The following is a 21,396-nucleotide window of genomic DNA, read 5'->3' on the forward strand; positions in this document are numbered from 1 at the left end:
AGTTTCAAAACACTCACTTTCCCATGAAGCTACGTAAAAGTGAAAGTGTAATGCTACACTTTTGCATGAAAACATCACTTTATATGCGTGAGAAAAGTTATTGAACTAATGCCCTGTATCCGTTATTATACGGTAGAAACGACCAGTGTATTATTAGGTAGTTTATACACGACCCCCTTTTAAAAAGTACACCTTTGTACCTAAATAGTTTATGTTAGTACCTCAGAGGTACATATTGGTACAAAATGTATACATCTCTACAAAATTGTACATTTTAGGATCTTTTTATATCTACGGAGCCCCTAAGGAAACATGGAGCAAAAATCAAATAAAGTCCAGTTTTGCGTGCTCACGTGAAACTATTGCATGCTCACGTGAAACTTTTGCGTGAGCACGTGAAACTATTGCATGCCCACGTGAAACTTTTGCATGCGCATGTGAAACTATTGCGTGCTCACGTGAAACTTTTGTGTGCGCATGTGAAACTATTGCGTGCTCACATGAAACTTTCTCGTGCGCATGTGAAACTACTGCATGCGCACGTGAAACTATTGCGTGCTCACGTGAAACTTTTGTGTGCGCATGTGAAACTATTGCGTGCTCACGTGAAACTTTTGCGTGCGCACGTGAAACTTTTGCGTGCGCACGTGAAACAATTGCGTGCTCACATGAAACTCCCTCGTGCGCACGTGAAACCACCGCACGCGCACGTGAAACCTTCACGCGCGCACGCGAAACTTTCGCTTTCACGTGCGCACGCAACAGCCCCACATGCGCAATGCGACAATCCCACCGGCACGAGCGAATGTTTCACGTGAGTACGCAAAACTAAACCTAAAAAAAATTCTGCACATGAAGGTTTCACATGAGCACAATAAACTAAACTTACATTTTTTTTTTCTCCAATGTCACCTTAGGGGCTCTGTATATACGGTGCCCTCCACAATTGTTGGCGCCCCTGTTTGGTGTGTGGTCGTGGACTTCTAAAAATTCTCCTTTTTATTTAAACAACATATAACCCAAATGCAAAAAAGACAAAAATCCAACCTTTGATTTAAGTACATTATTTTGGTGGTAAAGAATTTACACGTTTAGAAAAAAAAAACCTTGAAATCATGCGTTCCACAATTATTGGCACCCCTGATAGTGGGGTAATGGTTAAGAAACAAAGCAAAGCAGCTAACACAGGATTTCCTCAAGTTGCATTGAGTTTTAAGGAAGATGTTCAAAATAAGTTTTACTCAAAACAATAGACATCTGACAAATCAGCATTTCCAAATGACTGTGTAAACTCTCCACTCCTCACTTTTTACACACCTCTTCCATGTCTCCTCGCTCCTAACCAAACAAAGTTCTTCTAACTCTCTATGATTCATTTCCGATTATGGCAAGTGTTTAGAAAAGATGCAGACTCGGAGAACAGGATGAAAATTATAACGAACTGCCTATTTGAGTTTCTATCATCCTGTTGCCATAGCTACAGCTGTCATATGGATTGGTCTCTATACAAGCTTGGTTACTGTTTAACCTCTCCACCCACATTTGCCAAGATTAGGAAAATCAATAAGATAACAGGGAGCCACCGGCCTTACCTTGCGCCAACAACACCCTCACCAGAAACAGAGAGGACTGTGCAAAACTTACATGTGTGTTTTCTTCAACTTTCACACTTAATAGAAACCGTTTTCAAAATATACTTGTGGGGAGCTGAGGAAACGACATGGTCAATGTGAACGCTCAGGTTAGCACCCATATGGATCTACCGTATGGTAAGTAAACCATCTCGTCCTCTTTTCTGATAACAGCTTTGATATAAACACGGCGGGACGCTGTGGGTGCCTAGCATGATGGTAAACAGGCATATTGCATGTTGAAATTGTATCCAACGCGTTGGATATTATCGCCATTTGCGAGAGTTTCTAGCGCACAATTGAAATTTTGGAGGTGTGGCAAATCTATGACGACTGGTAAACAGGGCCTGTTTGCAGAAGATGATGAATAATGTCAAAAGAATGGCTGTAGTTCCTCTTTTCATGCTGGGGTGTAATTGCGAAGAGTTGTTTGATAAAGTGTTGCGCTGAAACTTTGCTTCTCTAAGGAATAAAAAAGTTTAATGCACCGGACCACTGCTTTAATGAACTGGAATTAACTAAACCAAACATGGTGTTGAGAGGTTTTCCGCATGCGTGATAACAAAGTCATCTGAATGATGTATTTATGCTATGAAAATGAAAATATAATATTTGGGCAACTTGTGAATGCTCATTTTAACAAAGACCTAGTCAATTTAAAGAACAAATCTTCTAGAACTTACAGATTAAGTTTAATCCTTAAAATTTGTAACTGAGTGCATAACCTTAGCATCCTCCATCAGTCTATAGAGCCCTGCTTCAGATACTTCTGGGTGCCCAGTTACAGTAAATTACACATTATGTATATAGCATACAAGTATCTTTTGATATACTTTGTATACATTATAATTTATAATCAAATATAAATTCCATTAGTTCAGTGAATTTTTTATGCCACGTGTTTTATCTTTGGATTTAGTGTTTATTAAAACATTTGCATTAAAATTACATATTCTTGGCACCTGTATTTATTTTGTCCAGCTTGTTTAGGTTATTTTGTGTCTGTATGCAGGACACTACAGATGAACTGTTGATCCTAAATGCTTGATCCCATCATTTAGAATAGGCCACATTATTATTGGTTGTTAAATTATTTAATTGTCTTTGTAACGCTTTATTGGGTATGTTAAACATATGCTCATTTTCCAGCTCCCCTAGAGTTAAACATTTTATTTTAACCATTTTGGAATCCATTCAGCTGATCTCCGGGTCTGGCGCTAGCACCCTCAGCACAGCTCAGCACAATCCACTGAATCTGATTAGACCACCAGCACCACACCCAAAAATGACCAAAAAAGCTCTAATACCTTTCCCATTTAAAACTCGACTCCTCTGTAGCTACATCGTGTAACAAGGCCGACAAAATGAAAAATTTTCTGTCTGTCCTAGTACACGATGTAACTACAGAAGAGTCAAGTTTTAAATAGAAAAATATCGAAACTCTTTGATCATTTTTGAGCGCGATGCCAATGGTCCAATCAGACTCCATAGATATGTACACTAGATGTCGCCTTGGCTACGGCAGTTCATTGGACTGAATGCATCAAATAGAGCCGCCATCTTGAAACAAGGGAACCCCGCATCAGCGTCATTGTACGCAATGGTGTAACGGAAATAAAATCACCACAAATCGTCATGAATGCGATTTTCTTGGTTTTCTTTTGGTTTGTTTCATCAGTCAGACATGTATTTAGCATTGAGTCAAGAAAAAAATAAAAGTTTTGATATTATGAAAATCTACTTTTTCTAACTATAATGCATAGTGCTAGTAGGCCTAACATCAATACGCAACACAAAAGTCTGGCATCGTCAATGAATTCGAAGTACAGACGGAGAGAGCAGCGTTACCTAGCTACTTCCTATGACAAGACCCCTGTTCCAAGATGGCGGCGGTTTTGACGCATGCTTAGAATCCCAAGGCGACATCTAGTGTATATATCTATGATCAGACTCAATGAATTATGCTAAGCTATGCTAAAAGTGCTAGCGCCAGACCGAGCTGACAAATTAGCATATTTAAAAAAAAGCGAAATGTGTCCCTTTAAGCCTAGTCTAAGGTGTCTTAACTAAAAACAACTTGCACTGACGTATATTAAAATATGTCAGTGCCATTATTATATTTTTTTGTAAGGTAATTTGTACAACAGCAAAATGTCAGATTTACAAAGTCACTGTCTATGTAACCAACTTTCCTAATAACTGCATAAAATGAATTGCTTGTTACAACCAGCACACGCATTCACCCTTCAGATTGTGTACTGTAGTATAACCCTCTAAAGGTAAACACAATAAGCGCCCTCGTACGCCTTTCGGGCAAGGAACTCTGTTTGCTTTCAAATGTTGAATGAGTTTGTGGTGATGGCCCACCAGGTTCAGCTGTTGGTTCAGAAGCTGTTCAAGGCCAGTAAAAGTAGCAAACAAGTCAACATGAAGTGTGTAAATCGTTGCTAAAAGGAGAACTTTCACAAAAATCTCTTCTGGGTCTGGATCTAGGCTAATGTCTCATAATCTAATAAGATCATTTCTTATTTAACATAATTTTATTTTATGGTAAAGCTCACATAACAGCAATACTTACAGCATGTGTCTTGATGTGTTTTTTCTGCATTTGCCATTTAAAGTGTGTAAATGTCGTAAGGGCAGTACAATGCCAACTGAGTCGGAAAATGTTAGCTGTTGTTGGTGTTGTTTACATTACATGCACGTAGGTGCCGATTGCAAACAAAACACATGCGATTTTGATTTACTTACACCTGTGGTTGCGCCTCCTAAACAGGGTTTTCTAAAGTTGGGACTGCTCCATCAGTTGTAAACAAGTGGCAAATCAGGCGTCAAAATGAGTCTTGTTTGTAAACCAATCCTCTCCGAAATCCAGCCAGGAAGCAAATATAAACCCATTCGATGCTGTTCGGGAAGAACGAACTGCATCCACTGGTGTCTTAAGACAGGAAGAACTAAATAAGGTTTTCTTCTCCTTACATCCAAAAACACAGTTCTTTTCTCGAACCATCTTGATAAAACAAAGTTGTTGCGTGCTGTGCAGTGATACCAGTGACTTTTACTCAACGAAGCAATGCTAATGCGCGTTCTCGCTCTCACTTGACATGCACACATGCTTTTCCAGGGGTAAAGGCCCATAAAAGAAAAAATGGGGTCAATCAGTCGCAACGGATACCCCCTTTCGAAAAAACTTTCAGAAACTTGTAGGAAAAAGGAGGCCCAGAAATGTCACAAGCTCAACTGCTTTTTTGACACTTTGAGGGTTACAACTCTTAAACTGTGTTAATAACTCAGAATGCATGAAATAGCATTAAACCCCCCCCCCCCTTTAATTTTACATATTTTTCCACATATTTACATACATTTTTTAATAAAAAGTTGCAACTGTTAACATTAATGAATGCACAATGAACTAACATTAACAATTGCCATTAACTTAGTAAATATTGGCAGAGCCAGTCCAAAGCATTAAGCGAACTAAGCGGCTGCTTAGGGCCCCTTGGCCAACGGGGGGCACCAAGGGGCTTCCAAAAAAATTCTGCTTATATGCCTTAAAAATCTTGGGCTGGCTCTGAGTATTGGGATTAACAGAATACTATTATTATTATATGCTGTAAAACTTGCTCATTGTGAGTTCATGTTAGCTAATGCATTTAATAATGTTAACAAATACAACTTTATTGAAAAGGGTTACCAATTTACTTAAAGTACATTTAAACTGCAATTTGGGGCTTTTTAAATAAACTAAGTTTACAATCCACATGCAAGATTGTCATAAAGTGGACTCTTAAGTTTAGATTTTTTTCCTGCATTCCAAATGCATTAACCATTATTTCTAGTAAGACAATATGGGCAGGTAAACTTGTAAAACATACAGCTTTATATAAAAATGATTCAATAAATGGGTTTCCAACTTCATTGGCCAAACACTGATGGCATACTCATTGCCATGACAACCCAATTACAGCATGTTCCCTATCCATTTGTGGCCAGGAAGTGCAAGCATTGGCAATTGGAAGTGAGTGTAACATATGAGTTTTATGCTCAGTACACTTGACACCATTACAGGCCGTGCACTCAATCCCCCAATCAAATCTCATTGTGACAGGCATTAAGAGATTATATGAGCTGCCGGTCAGTGTGCGTGCTTCAGTGAGAACAGTGGCACTCATACACATAATGGGTCTCACAGATACACACAGGGGACTGAATGGATAGCAGATTCAGTGGAGGAGGTTGAAGAGCAGGGGTCCCTGCCACCTAACAGGACCAAAAGCCCATGCAGGATGTATGAAGAACATGAAACAGGGCACTTCAACACCACACCAGGTACAGGAGCAGGAACACAATGATTTACTCCTCTTAAAAAGATGCTAAAATGGGTTCGCTAGAGTAGTGTGAGTGCTGAAGGTTGTCTGTGAAGAAAAATATTAAGACAGATGGTACAGTTTGTTTATTCCCTTGAAAACAGTGAGCTCTGTTATAGGGTCGTTTACGAAAAGCAACAATCACAAATTAAACAGAAAAATTGCAATGCTTATTAAAGCTAGGACAGAAAAACAGCAATAAATATGGATGAGGGAATTTTTTATATAATTTTTTTGATTAGGGAAATTCATCCAATGTGTTTGTCAAATTTATTTTGAAGAGATTGGCCGTGACTCTTGTTGTTTAGCCCTGAAAGTTTGTGTTCACAGCGTAAAAGCCATTTTTGTTCATTTCCATTTCATTCTTTATGTCAGAATTTAAAATAGACCTAGACTTATACCACTTAATAGTTTGACATACTCTTAATAAAAAATTTACATCCGTGTGTGGCTCCCTGTTTGAGGCCTGGAGCTTGAGGAGCACTGCTGATGTAGGAGAGTTATTTCACCACATGGGGGAGCTGCTTAATAGTAACTGGAACATTACGTTTACATTTATGCATTTGGCAAATGCTGTAATCCAAAGCGACTGACGTTTACAAACTATACATTTATTATGTGTATGTGTTTTCCCTGGGAATTAAACCCATTGCAGTGCTAACATAATACTCTTTTCTACTTATACTACATCTTTCCCATACGAAAATTAACCATGGTTTTATTGTGGTAAAAGTGTAGTAACCATGTTTTTTGGTGTATTGATTACTTTCAGCAAAACCCTGGTTTTACAACACTAACCATGGTTTAACTATGGTTTTTAAAAACCATGAATATTTTATGGTTTTACTACAATAACCATGGTTTTTTTTGGACTCACAACTCTTACGAAAATTATGGTTTTACTACAGTTAAAACCATTGTTAATTTTCGTAAGGGTTGTACACACTGGGATTTGTGTAGTTATGTTGTAGCAATAAACACTTATTTTAAAACTCAACTTAAGCCACATTTGAGTCCAAGCATTCTGAAAAATTAAAAGCTATTTTCAACCCAGTATGGAGTTAAAAAGGGATAAACCCAGCAACTGGGTTAAATTAAGCCAGAAAATGTTTATATACAATATGAACCAACAACGGATTAAAACAACGCAACATTGAAAATAACCCAGCATTTTTAGTGTACTCACATAGTGCAAAACAGATCATGCTGCCTTAAAATTTTAAGTTAATTTAACTTAAAAATACTAGTTGACTCAAATTTTTTAACTCATATTTTTAAGTTGAATTACCTCTTATTACAAGTATATTACAATACAGTGAATATAAATAAATTGGGGTCCAAAGTTTTTTTCAGTTTAATAAATTCATTTTTATTTGTCATGAGCAAAACAATGAGTTTTCATCATAGTTATAGATATTTTTATTAAAAAATTAACATACATTTCAGAACTTTCAAAAGCAAAACTTGATGATCTGTTATCCCTGCATGATTTAAATTTTTGTACAAATCATTTTCCCAAATGTACTTACATTTACTAAAATAGTGCATTTTAATAAATAGCTCTTACAGTATGTGTTGTAACTTATTACTTTCATTGTAAAGACTATCTAGATTTGTGTTAGACTTTCAATTCTTCATTTTGGACCCTACACAGTCAAGAAAAAGTGTCAAAAATGTTCACCACACTGTAAAAAATTCTTTACTGCCTTTAAATTTTTTGTTGAATCAACTCGGATTTACAAGTCATTTTAACTTACTATTATTTATCTTGACTAAAGATGAGTTGTTATAACTACAGGTGAGTTGTTATAACTTATAAAATTAAGTTGACTTTTCTCAACTATATTTAATAAGTTGTGACTTACAACTCTTCTCTGTTGACATGACTTGTAAATCTGAGTTGATTTAACAAAAAATTTTAAGGCAGCAAAGTATTTTTACAGTGCAGCTGTCACTGAGGCAGTACCCTTACAATACGTATATACTGAAAAAAATGATTCATTCAATTTACTCAATTTTTTAAGGCAAGCGGCCGCAATCAACCCATTTAAGCTACATTTAAACAAAAGTTCTTTGTTTTTCAATTTTTTTGTTCACATGTAGCTTAAATAAATCGATTGCGACCACCTACCTTAAAAAATGGAGTAAATTAAATTAATTATTTTTTTCAGTGTACAAATGCTCATAAAAAATGTATATTAGTATTTTATTCCTTTATTTAACCAGGAGAAATCATATTGAGACTATAGTCTCTTTGTCAAATGATCCATGGCCAAGAAAGGTAGCACTTAAAACCTATCAGCATCCCATAAATCACAACATCTAACAACGACAAAACTTAATACAACAAAAAATAAAAATGACATAATAACCAAAACAGCAATCTATATACATTCACAAATATAGCTGAAGGTTTCACTGACATATAATTAAAAATCATTTTGATATAATATAAAATCAAGTGATATAATAGTGCTTTAACTGTTTCTAGGTTGAGGGGGCATTGAGGGGGCATAGTACCTACATTCACATGCGTCCCTAAATGATAATGCACATATTAGGATCTTTTCACAGGGTACAGCCCGTGTGACAGCTTGGGACCATTTTTGTGACAGTGTGCTGTATATGCTTATCATAAATGTAATAAAATATGAAGGGCTCAGATCATATGCAAATCCCTGTGCGTGTTTTCTTCTAAATTTGAATTTGCATGCAACAAAGCAGTATTTCCGAATGACCTGAAGCGGCTTTTAATCGATTGTATTTGATGAACGTATAATATGTGCAGAGAGCATTCGTTTAATCTCATTTTTGCAGAGAAGGCATTTACAGGCTTTCGCATCTGAGCTCCTCATATTAATTTATAACAACATACAGTTTAAGCTGTGATGCAATATCAAAGAAATGTTGGTATCATTCTTAAACAGCACAGATGTGCAGATTACAGTACTTCCTGTGTCATTAAAATATAAAGTGTTATATATTTATATAACGCGAGTAAACTGTGGTAAAAGAATCATATTCATTACACCATTATATAACTTCGACAGTACGTGCCGGTGTGATTTGCAGACTGCAAGAAAATGCACACAGCACAAATAAGTAAAAGTACACTTAACCCCACTAACAATTAACTGATTATAGACCAATTTATAAACCATGCAGGCCTCTTTAGCTTTGATAAACTGGGGTAAGGTTAAACTTGTTTGGGCAAAATGTTCCATGCGCTGTACACTGTGATGAAAAGGTGATTGATTGATGATAACAAGTGAGTGATAACTGTCCACGCAGCATCACTGAGACTGCAAATGTGATTGAGTCAACAGGCAAACTGATTCTCAGCAAAAAAACTGTTAATCATTGAACGAGTCTTATCAGAGACGTGATTGATTTACAAAGAGCATTGCTCTAAATCTTTATTGATGCAATTGTTTACTCGGAGTGAGCTACTTTGAAACATAATGAAGGAAAGAAGCTTGATCATTTCGGTAGCATACTGTATGTTGGCAGATATTGTTTTATCCCGTAATAAAAACCTGGTGGGATCGTTTCACAACCAAGCAGTCCATCAGGAAAAAAATCCTATCAATGGCATTATCGTGTTTCTGATGAACAGCATAGGAGGAGATAAGCAGAAAGTCGTAGCAAAGGTTGGGTGATGTGAATCTGACCTGTTTTGTGTCAAATGTATTATTAGCCCAATGATTATGAGTTTTAAACTAAAAAAAAAACTTTATGAACACTGCATGTGCAATATTAGGGCATTAGTGGTTTATGATTATCTAGACTACAAATACTCTGATGGGTGAGGACTATGAGAACTTCATAGATAACTGTCTCAGTTAATCGTTATGGAGGAGGCTCTGTCTCAGACCACCCTTTGCTTCGAGTTATTTTGAGAAAAACAATGCTGTCTGTTACTTTGCAAATTAAATAAATAACGAAATATATACTGTATACAGAGAGTAAAGCTTGCTGCAGGAAAGAATATAAATTCCAGTCATTTTAAAGCATTGTAAAACTCGCCCATTGCTTATAAGGCTTTGATTTAAACCGTGGTTGCAATTCGACAATTATTGGACAACTTTGCTTGTAACTCCTCCTGTTTTACACCATGGTTATGTATTTAAAACTTAACAATGCTTGAACACATTGTTTGTCAGGGCAGAAAGTCACATGAGATGATCTTTTAATCCTGATGCTGATAACAAATGGACTAGCACATTCTTCACGACATTTATACTTTTTTTTGGAATGAACAAAAAAAAATCGACACCACTACTAACATATGCAATGAAATTGCATGTTTAATACAAACTTTTTCTAACTAAAACAACATAAATACATCTTACCAAATCTTGATTGGAACCTAACGGGCCTTTAGCCATTGCATCCTGATGGGGAGGAGCTTTATCAATGCTTATCAGTCTAATACTAAGATACATCAGCCTGACATTAGGTGAAATCCCCAATGCAACAACTTAAAACTACAGTAAGGTGCAAATTACACATTTGCATCACACAAAAATAATCTAAACATACTGATTCTGCCCTTAAAACAAGCAAAATGCACAAGATGTGTGGTATTGGTATCTGTTGACAATCTGTTGTGTGCTCACTATGTCGCCATACTCACATATCTGTGCCATCTACCCCAGTCAATCCACATAGGCTTTTTTACTGGCCTCAACTGTGCTTTAGCAAGCATACAGTTGCCATCCATCTCCCATCCTTAACAATGTAAAAAAAATAAGAAAACAAAACGCATATTCCAGGTATGATGTTCCCAAGAACCGAATGTTATTCCATGCAGGGCCACCAATTCCACAAACTGCACACACTTCCATGGTCAGACAGGTGAAATGAAAATGAGTGATTGGAGAGAAAGTACAAATAGGCAGCGGTTACAAATGGAGTTTGGTCAGTGGTCGGAGATCCTTATTGTGGAGATAGGCAGGACTTTGTTCACAAACTGGAGTTTGAAGTTTCAAAGGGGAAAATAGGCAGAGGAGTTACATCAGTTGTGAGCAACCCTCTGACTTTTAGCCCCTGGCTGTATGGGTGACTGATTATTATGCGGGACTTGACATTGCTGCCGGAAAATGAGCGTTTGCTGTATCGTCTTTTGTGATGAGACTCAAAGTACGCTTGCACCGTGCTGCATGTAAACATCTGTCTTGGGCCATCAGTGATTATAACATCACTCTCTCTTTCTCTTTCTGTCTCTCTCTATCTCTCTCTCTCTCTCTCTCTTGGGTTGGATGTATGCCACAAATACTGACTGATCATGCCTAACATGTTTTTTTACCATGAAAGACTATTTGGATGTAGTGAGCCATTTGATTTCTTCACTACATTGTGATCACTACTATAAGTAATAGAGAAGAGGATCAGGGTGTGTAATGATTCTGAATAAACTTTACTGATATTGACGCCTGTCACATTAATTACGGATTATGAATGACACACGGATGCAAGTTAATCGATAAACGGCCGAACCCACCCGTTTCGTATTTCCCATCAGCATACTTTGCAGATTGAAATCTTTTAAATAGGTTTGTTCACTACGAGGCTTTGCGTAAGGTAATGATCTAATGTAGTTATCTTCCTGCCAGCTCCGATCATCAAGTTGCATGCGAGTAAGGGCCATAACTTTGTTGATTACACTTTATAGAGGTCATTCCTCAGTTCACTGAAACCTAGAGATGTGTTCTGCGATAAGGAATTTAATGGTGACATAGATAAGATTTGCCTATTGTGAGTCATTCCTGTACACTGAATGACATTACTCATTTCATTATCATTTCTGGTGAAGAAAGTATATTAATACATTTATGTTTTAATTCTTAATAAGTTTTCTTATTCAAATCTATAGACTTATCTGCAGCTGTTGCAACTTTAGGCTAAGCATCAAAACAACATGTGCAGTAGCACATCATAAACAAGTGTCAAATAAGCTGACGTACGTTTCGTCTTGCGAATGTAATTTACTCTTTCTAAGACATTCCTGTAGGTATGCAAATGTGAAATGTTACTGAAATATACTCAAACCATGCAGCTATCTGGTTAGTTTAGGTGTTTTCCAGCCTATTCCAAACAAGCTCAGCACATTTCGTCCAAGAGGGATGTCAAACGATCAGATAATGAACGTTTTAGCAAGCTCAACACAATTCCACATCCTCATCAAATTTCACCCATACTGTCAAATTAAATGGTCAAAATAGGTACTCCCAGCTGTAACCTTTCAAAAAGTACAACTTTGTACCCAAAGAGTTCATAGTAGTACCTCAGAGGTACATACTGGTACCAGATCTGTACCTAATGCAATGTAAAAAGTGAAAAAACTTCTATTGCACACTGTAAAAAATGCAGAAGTTTGTTTAATCAACATATATTCACGATTTTGAATTTCTTTTGGTGTGTAAGTGTGTATTAGTACATTAACGATATGCAAAAGGTACAAAGTAAACGATGACGCAAGTTATCGTCATCAGCGTAAATCTCTTATCTTTGACTACAACAAACACACGGACTGTAAGCAACAGTTTACTTCCTGGGATTGGTGATGTAGAAAAGACCAACATTATCATAATTCCTCCTGCTTTGGACTCACAGCCTGTAAGTTAACTCCTGTTAGCATTGCATTGTGCGCAAATCTTTCAAACATGGTAAGGAGCGTCACATTTCCGGCTGATGTCAGAGGTATTCAGGCCAATCAAAACATACAGGTTAGCTGGCCAATCAGGGACAGTTTGGTACAAAATCCGTGCGTTTTAGGAACAAGGAGGGAGCTACAAAAATGTACGGTATGTGGAAAATAATGTTTTTTTTTAATCATAAACCACGCAAACACATTGTATTATACCAAATATACCAACTAACATTGTTTTTTAGCAATGAAATATGGGCTCTTTAGCTTAAAAAAAACTCAGTCGAGAAGAAATTGTGTTTTTTAGGAAAACCCTCCAGGATTTTTCTCATTTTAATGGACTTTAATGGACCCCAACACTTAACAGTTTTAATGCAGTTCAAAATTGCAGCCCCAAAGGACTCCAAACGATCCCAAACGAGGCACAAGGCTCCTATCCAGCGAAACGATTTTTAGCAAGAAAAATACAAAATATGCACTTCAAAACCACAACCTCTCGTCCTCCTCCGGTCCTGTGACATGCCAGCGCAACCTCACGTAATACGTCATCAAGTCAAGAGGTCACGGATGATGTATGCGAAACTACTCCTCGGTGTTTACAAGTGTGGAGAAAGAGGACCGTTCCGACGTTGTTGTATGTCGAATGATAATAATTAATGTCTTTGTGTCAGTTTATTGTTAAAAATGGTCCGCAAATGTGCGTTTCATATATGTAACACGTGACCTTTTGACGTCATTTCGCAATTATGTGAGGTCGCGCTGGGGCGCCACAGGAACGGAGGAAGACGAGAAGTTGTGGTTTAAAGTATTTTTTATTTTTCTTGCCAAAAAAGAAATTTTTTTCACTAGATGTGACCCTTATGCCTCGCCTGAGATCGTCCAGAGTCCTCCGAAACCGCAATTTCAAACTGCATCAAAACTTTTACATGTTGGGGTCCATTAAAATGAGAAAAATCCAGGAATGTTCATCAACATTTTGGATGACATGGTGGTGAGTAAATTATCGGGATTTTTTTTAAAGAAAATGGACTAATCCTTTAAAAAAATTAACTTGTTTTTATGAGTTATGTCAACTATTCACAGGTTGTTATTTTAACTTCATGCTGCATTTTTATACAGTGCACTTAAAAAAAGTTTATAAACATTTTCTCAAATAAAGGATCTAGCTCGCATTGATTTCTTTCTGTAGGGTAAATGTAGGTAAATTGGAACACTTTGTGACAGTCATCTGTCAATACCCACTATGTGAAGATAGTTTACTGATACTGTGACAGCATGTTAGATCTACACAGGCAGATGGACATGAGCTTCATGGCAGTCTGAACTCAGGAACACTGACCTATGAGTTGTTGCTTTTTCTTATTCAAATATACACACTTACCACTGTTTGACTTGGCTCTTACATTGATGTACTTGAAGTTGGTATTTGCGTAACTGTAACATCACTTTTTTGTTTGAGTAACAAATAGTTTTATCCTCTCCGGTAAGAGTTAAGACAACACTGATTGCTCCACGAATTCAGCATTATGGATTGAATTTATCATCTTGTATCTTAATCTGCTTCAAGTCCCATCTATTTCCATACTTCTGAATGTATACAGTCGATTTTAGAGACAACATTTGTCACCACATCATACTGTATCTAAATGCATGTACGTGTTCAACATCAAAAAAAGGGTTCTGTTGAACTGGAACAGAATTGTTTATCACGTGCACATGCGGAACGTTCAACCAAACAATGATCTCTTATATTAAGGCCACAACTTTTACTTTGTGCTATTGCTGTTGTTTATTGTGTTAGACTTAACAGAGATTTAGCAAACACCTAATATGCACGTTGATGTGAAGCGGTTATTCCCAATGCAATATATTGGAGACGTAGTAAAGCATTCATAATATTTCCTATATGTGTCAAGAGCCAAACTTGTTTAAGTTTTCCGTTTCGATTTATAGCAACTAAGCGAATTACTGACAAAATAAGCCATCTCGAAAAAACAACTCTGATTTAGCACTTCAATGATTAACATAAGGGCCACCCTACTCCAGACTGGGGCCGTACCCTGGGAGGAGGCCCCGGACTGTCAATCACAACAAGCCTCATCTTTGCCCTTGAGGACATGGCCCCTGTCACTCAAAGGTGTCTACCCCTCATGGAGGCGGGGCTTGGCCTATGAGGGGTTGTCTAAACTCGGTAGAGAAGACAAGTCTTTTCCCCCAGAATCAGGTAGCTGAGAATGCGTCTGTCCAAACCACTAGTAGACATGGACATGGCAGATTACAGCGAGGCCTTGGACCCAGCCTACACAACCCTGGAGTTTGAGAACATGCAAGTGCTTGCAATGAGCACAGGTGAGTCATCCACCATGGTGAACTTTGAGACCTTTGGTGACTTATACGGGCTACTAAAACTGTGGTCAAGTGTGGGTGGCATATGTTTAACAGGATTAATGGTATGTAGTTAGTGGAAGTGCCATTTTTGTAGGGTTGCATTGGAGTAGGAGGATCGGCTGGCTTAGAAGAACCGATATTGGTTGCCAATACGAAATGAATTTTTCATTAGATGATAAGAAGAACAGCATGCTCTGTCTTGCTGATATGGTCTACAAGAAGAAAGTGTCAGTCTTTTTTGCTCTCATACAGTTGGCTTTGGATAAAATGACTTGTTAGGATAGTATTTCAACAGGAGCTTTGACACCAGCGTGGATCATTATTGCGCTTGTGTAAATGTTTCGCAGCTAAGTCTCCCATGTCTAGGTTTTGTGCAACAAATTGATATCCAACCGGTGTCAACCTGATCTGACACAGTAATATAATATGTATGGTAAAGTTATACATCATTTCGGTAAATAAGAAAAAACAGCCCAATGTAAATGTTTAAATTTGACATTTGAGTTTGATTTACATTTGGGTATTAAAAACGGACCGAAATATAACATTCAGTGTAGAGAATGTGTTTTCTTAAAATATGTTGTTTTTTTCGGTTTTATTGAAACATCCTAAATCAAATCAAATATTTGATTTTACTCATCATCAAAGACTTTCAGCACTTTTTTTTCTTTAGACAATCATCATATAATCACTCAAACTGATGAATCTGTTTACCATGTTTAGCCTTTGAATAGTCAAATCATTTGGTGTTAATGTAATTACCTCCAAATGCTTCTTTAACATAAGCATAAAGCACATGATTTGATTTAATTTGATGTGATTCGGTAAAAAAATATATAAAATATATATATATATATATATATATATATATATATATATATATATATATATATATATATATATATATATATATATATATATATATATATATATATATATATATATATATATATATATATATATATATATAAAATCAATTGCAACATGCGCTCAATATTAGGTCATCAACACTAATCAGAGTTTATATAATCTAACATGGTCTTGTTTTAGCTTTGGTACAGATTTAGTTATAATCACTTCTGGATTACTTAGCAAACAGATTTAAGTGTAAAAATGTCTTTTTGAAAGTATTTTTGCACTCCGTAACCTTTCCCCTATTTACTTCAACTCTTATTGGTCTCGAATAAGGAGTGTGTCTTGTTCAATGTGGAGTCCAAATTTTAAGACACTAATGATCTACCATATTTAGCTTTCTTGTAACCAAATGTAATTTTCTGTCATTTCAGACTCCTCACCAGCAGACGGTGCCAACATGAATGCTGGCAACCACTTAGGTGTGGGCACCCTATGCGCCATCTGTGGGGATCGGGCCACAGGAAAGCACTACGGTGCCTCTAGCTGTGACGGCTGCAAAGGTTTCTTCAGACGCAGTGTACGCAAAAACCACATGTACTCCTGCAGGTCAGAAACCACACCAAACCATCTAAAAAAACAGCAATGTCACATATAATGGGCAAAATCCCATTCAGTTTCAAAATGTCACTGTCAGAAAACAAGCATCTATCATACACTCTCAGAAAAAAGGGTACAATGAGGTACAAAAGTTGTCACTAGGATGGTACCTTTAAAAAAGTTCCTAATATGTATCTTTGAGGTACCAATGTGCACCTTTTAGGTACAAAATTTTACTTTTTAAAAAGGTACCACTCTGTAACAACTTTTGTACCCTCTTGTACAATTTTTTTCTGAGAGTGTACAGTACCAAATATCTAATAAAAAATTCGGCTTTAATTCCTGCGTTACAGGTTCAACAGACAGTGCATCGTGGATAAAGACAAAAGAAATCAGTGCCGGTACTGTAGATTGAAGAAATGTTTTCGAGCTGGGATGAAGAAGGAAGGTACTTGCTTGCTATTATCACATTAATGTACACTTTATCCAAAACAGCATCCAAGTTGCACATCTTATCAGTATATGTGTACTCTGGGAATCAAACCCATGACCTTGGTGTTGCTAGTGGCATGTTGAGCTCCATGAAAGCAAATAAATAAAACTAGCATGCATAAAAGGTTAGCGGATGAGGAAAGCCACTGGTGGGGCGAATGATTTTGCAAGAGTGGGGAGAGAGTAAGTGAGAGACATTTTGTTAATGTTCACTCAACAATGCACTAAGGTCTATGTCTGGTTTATGCTGAACAAACAGTTTAGAGCCATCATAACTGCACACTGATAAAAAGCGCAACCTTGAGGAACCCCTTCCCTCCCACCTTACAAAGTGTGCTAATATCCCTCATGGCTGCTATCTCGATTGGTTGTCAGAACTGTGGCGTTTACTGATACTGATAGCAAAACGTATGTTTCAGCATTGTTACACACACACTGATCAAAATAAACATTTTATTTGTGCTCTTTTTGTTCTCAGCCGTCCAGAATGAAAGAGACAGAATTAGCACCAGAAGATCAAGCTATGAAGACAGTAGCTTACCCTCCATAAATGCACTTATTCAGGCCGATGTCCTTTCTAGACAGGTATGTATCTTGCATGTGCACATTTTATTATTGACGATTGGCGATAATCTTTTTTGAGAGATGTGTATAATACTATTCTGGTGTTATGCTATATATGTGCAGATCTCATCACCGGGACCTATAATGAACGGTGACATCCGAACGAAGAAGGTAGCCACAATAACTGATGTATGCGAGTCTATGAAACAGCAGCTGCTGGTGCTGGTGGAATGGGCCAAATACATTCCTGCGTTCTGTGACCTTCCTCTGGATGATCAGGTAGGATAAGTACCACACGTAATTTTTATATATTTCATTATAATAAGCTTCCATTCCCTTACAAAAGGAAATGTAATGACATTAAATAGCAATGAAGAATTTGACAGCATTTATTAATAGACTGCCACAGGGATGACATATTTTTCTAGGCCAACCCGGATGGGTTCCCTCACCATTTTTCCCATAGACTTTTGGATTATCGCAAAAAAAAGGAATTTGTAAACGGCGTGTTCATCTGTGAAGACAAAACGTGTAAGTGTCATAAACTTTTGTTAAACACAAAGCGTATTTTTTGCGATAATCCAAAAGTCTATGGGAAAAATGAATGGGATTTCTGTCAAGGGAGCTCATGTCCTGCTGTCTTCCGGGGTTGGCCTACAAAAATACATCATCCCTGCGCCCCTCTATATTGATTATTTTTAAGTTGTGAATAAACAAAAACCAATGAACAATATTTTTAATACTTTTAAAAAATTAACATTAACTGGTAAAATAATTGTTGTTCATTAACAGTCCATGGTACCTAATGGATGAATGCTAACGAAGTGAAACTTATTATAAAGTGTTACCCATTCCACTAATGTTGTTGTCAATTTTTGTTCAATTTTTCCCTTAGTCGGAAAAATTGTTCAGAGATCCTCGGTTTGTGTGGTTAATGTATTTTGATGGTTCTGGTTACAATATGATGAGCTGGTTTGAAAGTTACATCTCTTCTTGAGACACTCAGAATCATTAACATCCTGAGCACTGAGGCATGCTAACCGATTCCTGCGCTTTAGCTGTGGATGGGAGCTCTTTAAACTGTGTCTTCTCACACAAACGTGCATGTGAAAAAAACAAGTGTGCACACAAGCATTCATAAACACCTAGACTTTTAGAAATAAAGATGCTGTTCGATGCCATCGAGGAACCATTTTGGGCTGATTGGTTCCACAAAGAACCTTTAACATTTGAATAATCTTTCTGTTTCAAGTGAAAAAAAGTTTCTTTAGATTATAAAAAGGTAAGAAAGAAATGGTTCTTCTATGGCGTCGCTGTTTTTTTAAGAGTGTATGTTATAAATTTTTATTTTTAGGTGTAGTTTAAAACATAGGTTAATTTCAGTTTGTATTTATGGTATAGATAGAAAAAGCCAAAAATAAGGTATTATTAATTATATAAGGTGTTTCACTTTTAACCAGTTCATAAAACTGACTTTAATCAAATGCATGTTTATTGTCTCAGGTGGCTTTACTGCGTGCTCATGCTGGAGAGCATCTATTACTCGGAGCTGCCAAACGTTCAATGCTGTATAAGGACATTTTACTATTAGGTAAGTAATAAAACAATATACACGAGTAATACAGATGTGACAGTCAGATTTACCTCACATGTTTTTCATGGCAGGTAATGATCACATAGTTCCTCGAAACTGCCCAGAGCTGGAGGTGAGCCGGGTGGCTATACGGATCCTGGACGAGTTGGTTCTTCCCTTCCAGGATCTTCAGATCGATGACAATGAATATGCCTGCTTGAAAGCCATTGTATTTTTTGATCCAGGTAGATGAATCATCCTGAAAAATAACACAAAGCCAACTCTTGAACCAAATGTCAAATCGATCTTTATCAAAATTTTCAAACAGATCTAACATATTGGTCTTTTTCCTCTTCATTTAGATGCTAAAGGTTTAAGTGATCCAAGTAAGATCAAACGTATGCGATACCAAGTTCAAGTTAGTTTGGAAGACTACATAAATGACCGCCAATATGACTCACGGGGACGGTTTGGCGAGCTGCTTCTTCTTTTGCCAACGCTACAGAGCATAACCTGGCAAATGATCGAACAAATCCAGTTTGTTAAACTGTTCGGAATGGCAAAGATAGACAACCTGCTACAAGAAATGCTTCTCGGAGGTAAGTTCAGAAATGACCTGCTCTAAACATTGAAACAAATGTCCCAATTTTAATGAAAACCTCTTCTTGTTAGGTTCCACTAATGAAGCCCCTCATGCCCACCATTCTCTTCATCCACATCTGGTCCAGGAGCATCTCAGTAACAATGTCATAGTCACCACCAACATGGCCACTCCAATACACAATGGGCAGATGTGTAAGTACCTGTTTCTTTTGGCTGTATCGGTCACAGATGGACATTATGAGCCAGGTAGCAAGTCAAAAACAGGCTTGTTGAAGTAATCCCCATAATCGTAAAAAATAATCAGGCTTACTTTGCCAAAGAAGGTTACTGTAATTCGTTCCTTCCCTAATGCCTTGAGAAATTTCCTAAGTGTGCTTATTTCAACCAATGACTTCTTTCAGTGTTACCATGCTTTGCAAATTATGTCCCTGATTTAATGCATCTTCTTACTCTCATTCTGAACAGCCACTCCGGAAACACCAATTCCATCTCCCCCCACCGCCTCCGGTTCTGATCACTACAAAATGGTTCAAGGGGTTATAGCCACAGTGCCCAAACAGCCAAGCTCCATTCCTCAACAAACCATCACTAAACAAGAAGCAATCTGAGTACACTGGAAAAAACTGAGCATCAAGATTTTAACTTGTACAATGGTACTTTTAATAGCGGCTATTAAGTGTGATAATAGATTGTCTCATAGACACTTGGGCAGAGTAAAATCTGTTAAATTAAAAGTTTTTAGTAAAGACGCTGTGAAAAAAATCAAGGGGGCTAATTTTAAGTATTTTTATTGACTTATTTCTTCTTAAATGAGAGTAATAATACTTGCCCCAAATCCACCACAAAAAGAAGCCCAAAAGACTTATAAAGGGTGTGATTTGTCTGGAAGGAAGTTTATAAATGTTACAGCCGGCCTCTTATCTAAGCGTGATCAGATGTTTGTCTTATTGTACAGTATTTTAATATCTTGCTACTGAGTCTACTTTTGCTGTAGCCTGACAGAATTTTGTGCCTTGGAAATATATTATTTACCAAAATACTGGTAATTATTTTGTGTATGTTAAGAAAATGTGCTTTTCTTATTTTTCTTTATGTGCCATACCTAAATTGTAAATATAATGACTATTTTGTTTTTTAAACAGAATTAGTCTTTTCTAAGTCACCGTAAATGAGCCAATTTCAGGTTTAAAATGTGTGATGTGAAGTAAAAACCTATTTTTCAAACCATTCAACTAGAGTGTGATGTGTATTTTATGATGTAATGTCATATTGTATTCATTACTAGTTTTAAATAGTCATCCTTTAGTACAATTCCTGCCTTCAGGGAAAGAGGTAATTTTAAATTTGTAATATGAACTGATAATAAATGTTATGGCTATATTTTTACAAAAACGTCTGCTGTTTTTCATTCAGATTTGTAGTTTAATTTGTAAAACCTTATCAAATATGAACTAAATATGTTGAATAAGCTGTTTTACGTTAATATAAATATTAAAATAGTATTCAGAGAATATAAATGAATTGCATTAAAGGCAGGGTGCATGATCTCTGAAAGCCAATGTTGATATTTGAAATCACCTAAACAAACACGCCCCTACCCCAATAGAATCTGGACCTCCTTTTGATAGACCCACACATACGCAACCCAGGCAACTTTTTCAGTGTTTTTCAAAAATC

The 21,396-nt window shown here is 36.8% G+C and overlaps 1 protein-coding gene across 3 annotated transcripts; it reads left to right on the forward strand.

Moving 5' to 3' along the window:
• Nucleotides 1–1,705: 1,705 nt before the first annotated feature.
• Nucleotides 1,706–20,951, forward strand: hnf4a (hepatocyte nuclear factor 4, alpha). Of its 3 annotated transcripts, none has more exons than XM_055187718.2 (10): nt 1,706–1,769; nt 16,322–16,496; nt 16,841–16,935; nt 17,458–17,564; nt 17,667–17,822; nt 19,047–19,134; nt 19,209–19,361; nt 19,479–19,715; nt 19,789–19,911; nt 20,185–20,951. In XM_055187718.2, exons 1-10 carry the CDS (start codon nt 1,721–1,723, stop codon nt 20,325–20,327), a joined length of 1,326 nt encoding a protein of 441 aa, XP_055043693.2. In that variant the 5' UTR covers nt 1,706–1,720; the 3' UTR covers nt 20,328–20,951. The 3 variants fall into 3 exon arrangements, with proteins under 3 accessions (XP_055043693.2, XP_055043691.2, XP_055043692.2); XM_055187716.2 differs by lacking the exon at nt 1,706–1,769 and adding an exon at nt 14,836–14,996; XM_055187717.2 differs by lacking the exon at nt 1,706–1,769 and adding an exon at nt 15,109–15,262.
• The last annotated feature ends 445 nt before the right edge of the window (nt 20,952–21,396 follow it).

This window comes from Misgurnus anguillicaudatus, chromosome 13 (assembly GCF_027580225.2).
Source record: "Misgurnus anguillicaudatus chromosome 13, ASM2758022v2, whole genome shotgun sequence".
NCBI lineage: Eukaryota > Metazoa > Chordata > Actinopteri > Cypriniformes > Cobitidae > Misgurnus > Misgurnus anguillicaudatus.

Excerpts from the sequence above, each read along its gene's own strand:
- hnf4a (XM_055187716.2), top strand. The coding sequence starts at position 14,882 with ATGCGTCTGTCCAAACCACTAGTAGACATGGACATGGCAGATTACAGC. Across the intron at positions 17,823-19,046 it reads ACCTTCCTCTGGATGATCAG|GTGGCTTTACTGCGTGCTCA; the intron begins GTAGGATAAGTA and ends TTATTGTCTCAG. Across the intron at positions 19,716-19,788 it reads ACAAGAAATGCTTCTCGGAG|GTTCCACTAATGAAGCCCCT; the intron begins GTAAGTTCAGAA and ends TCTTCTTGTTAG.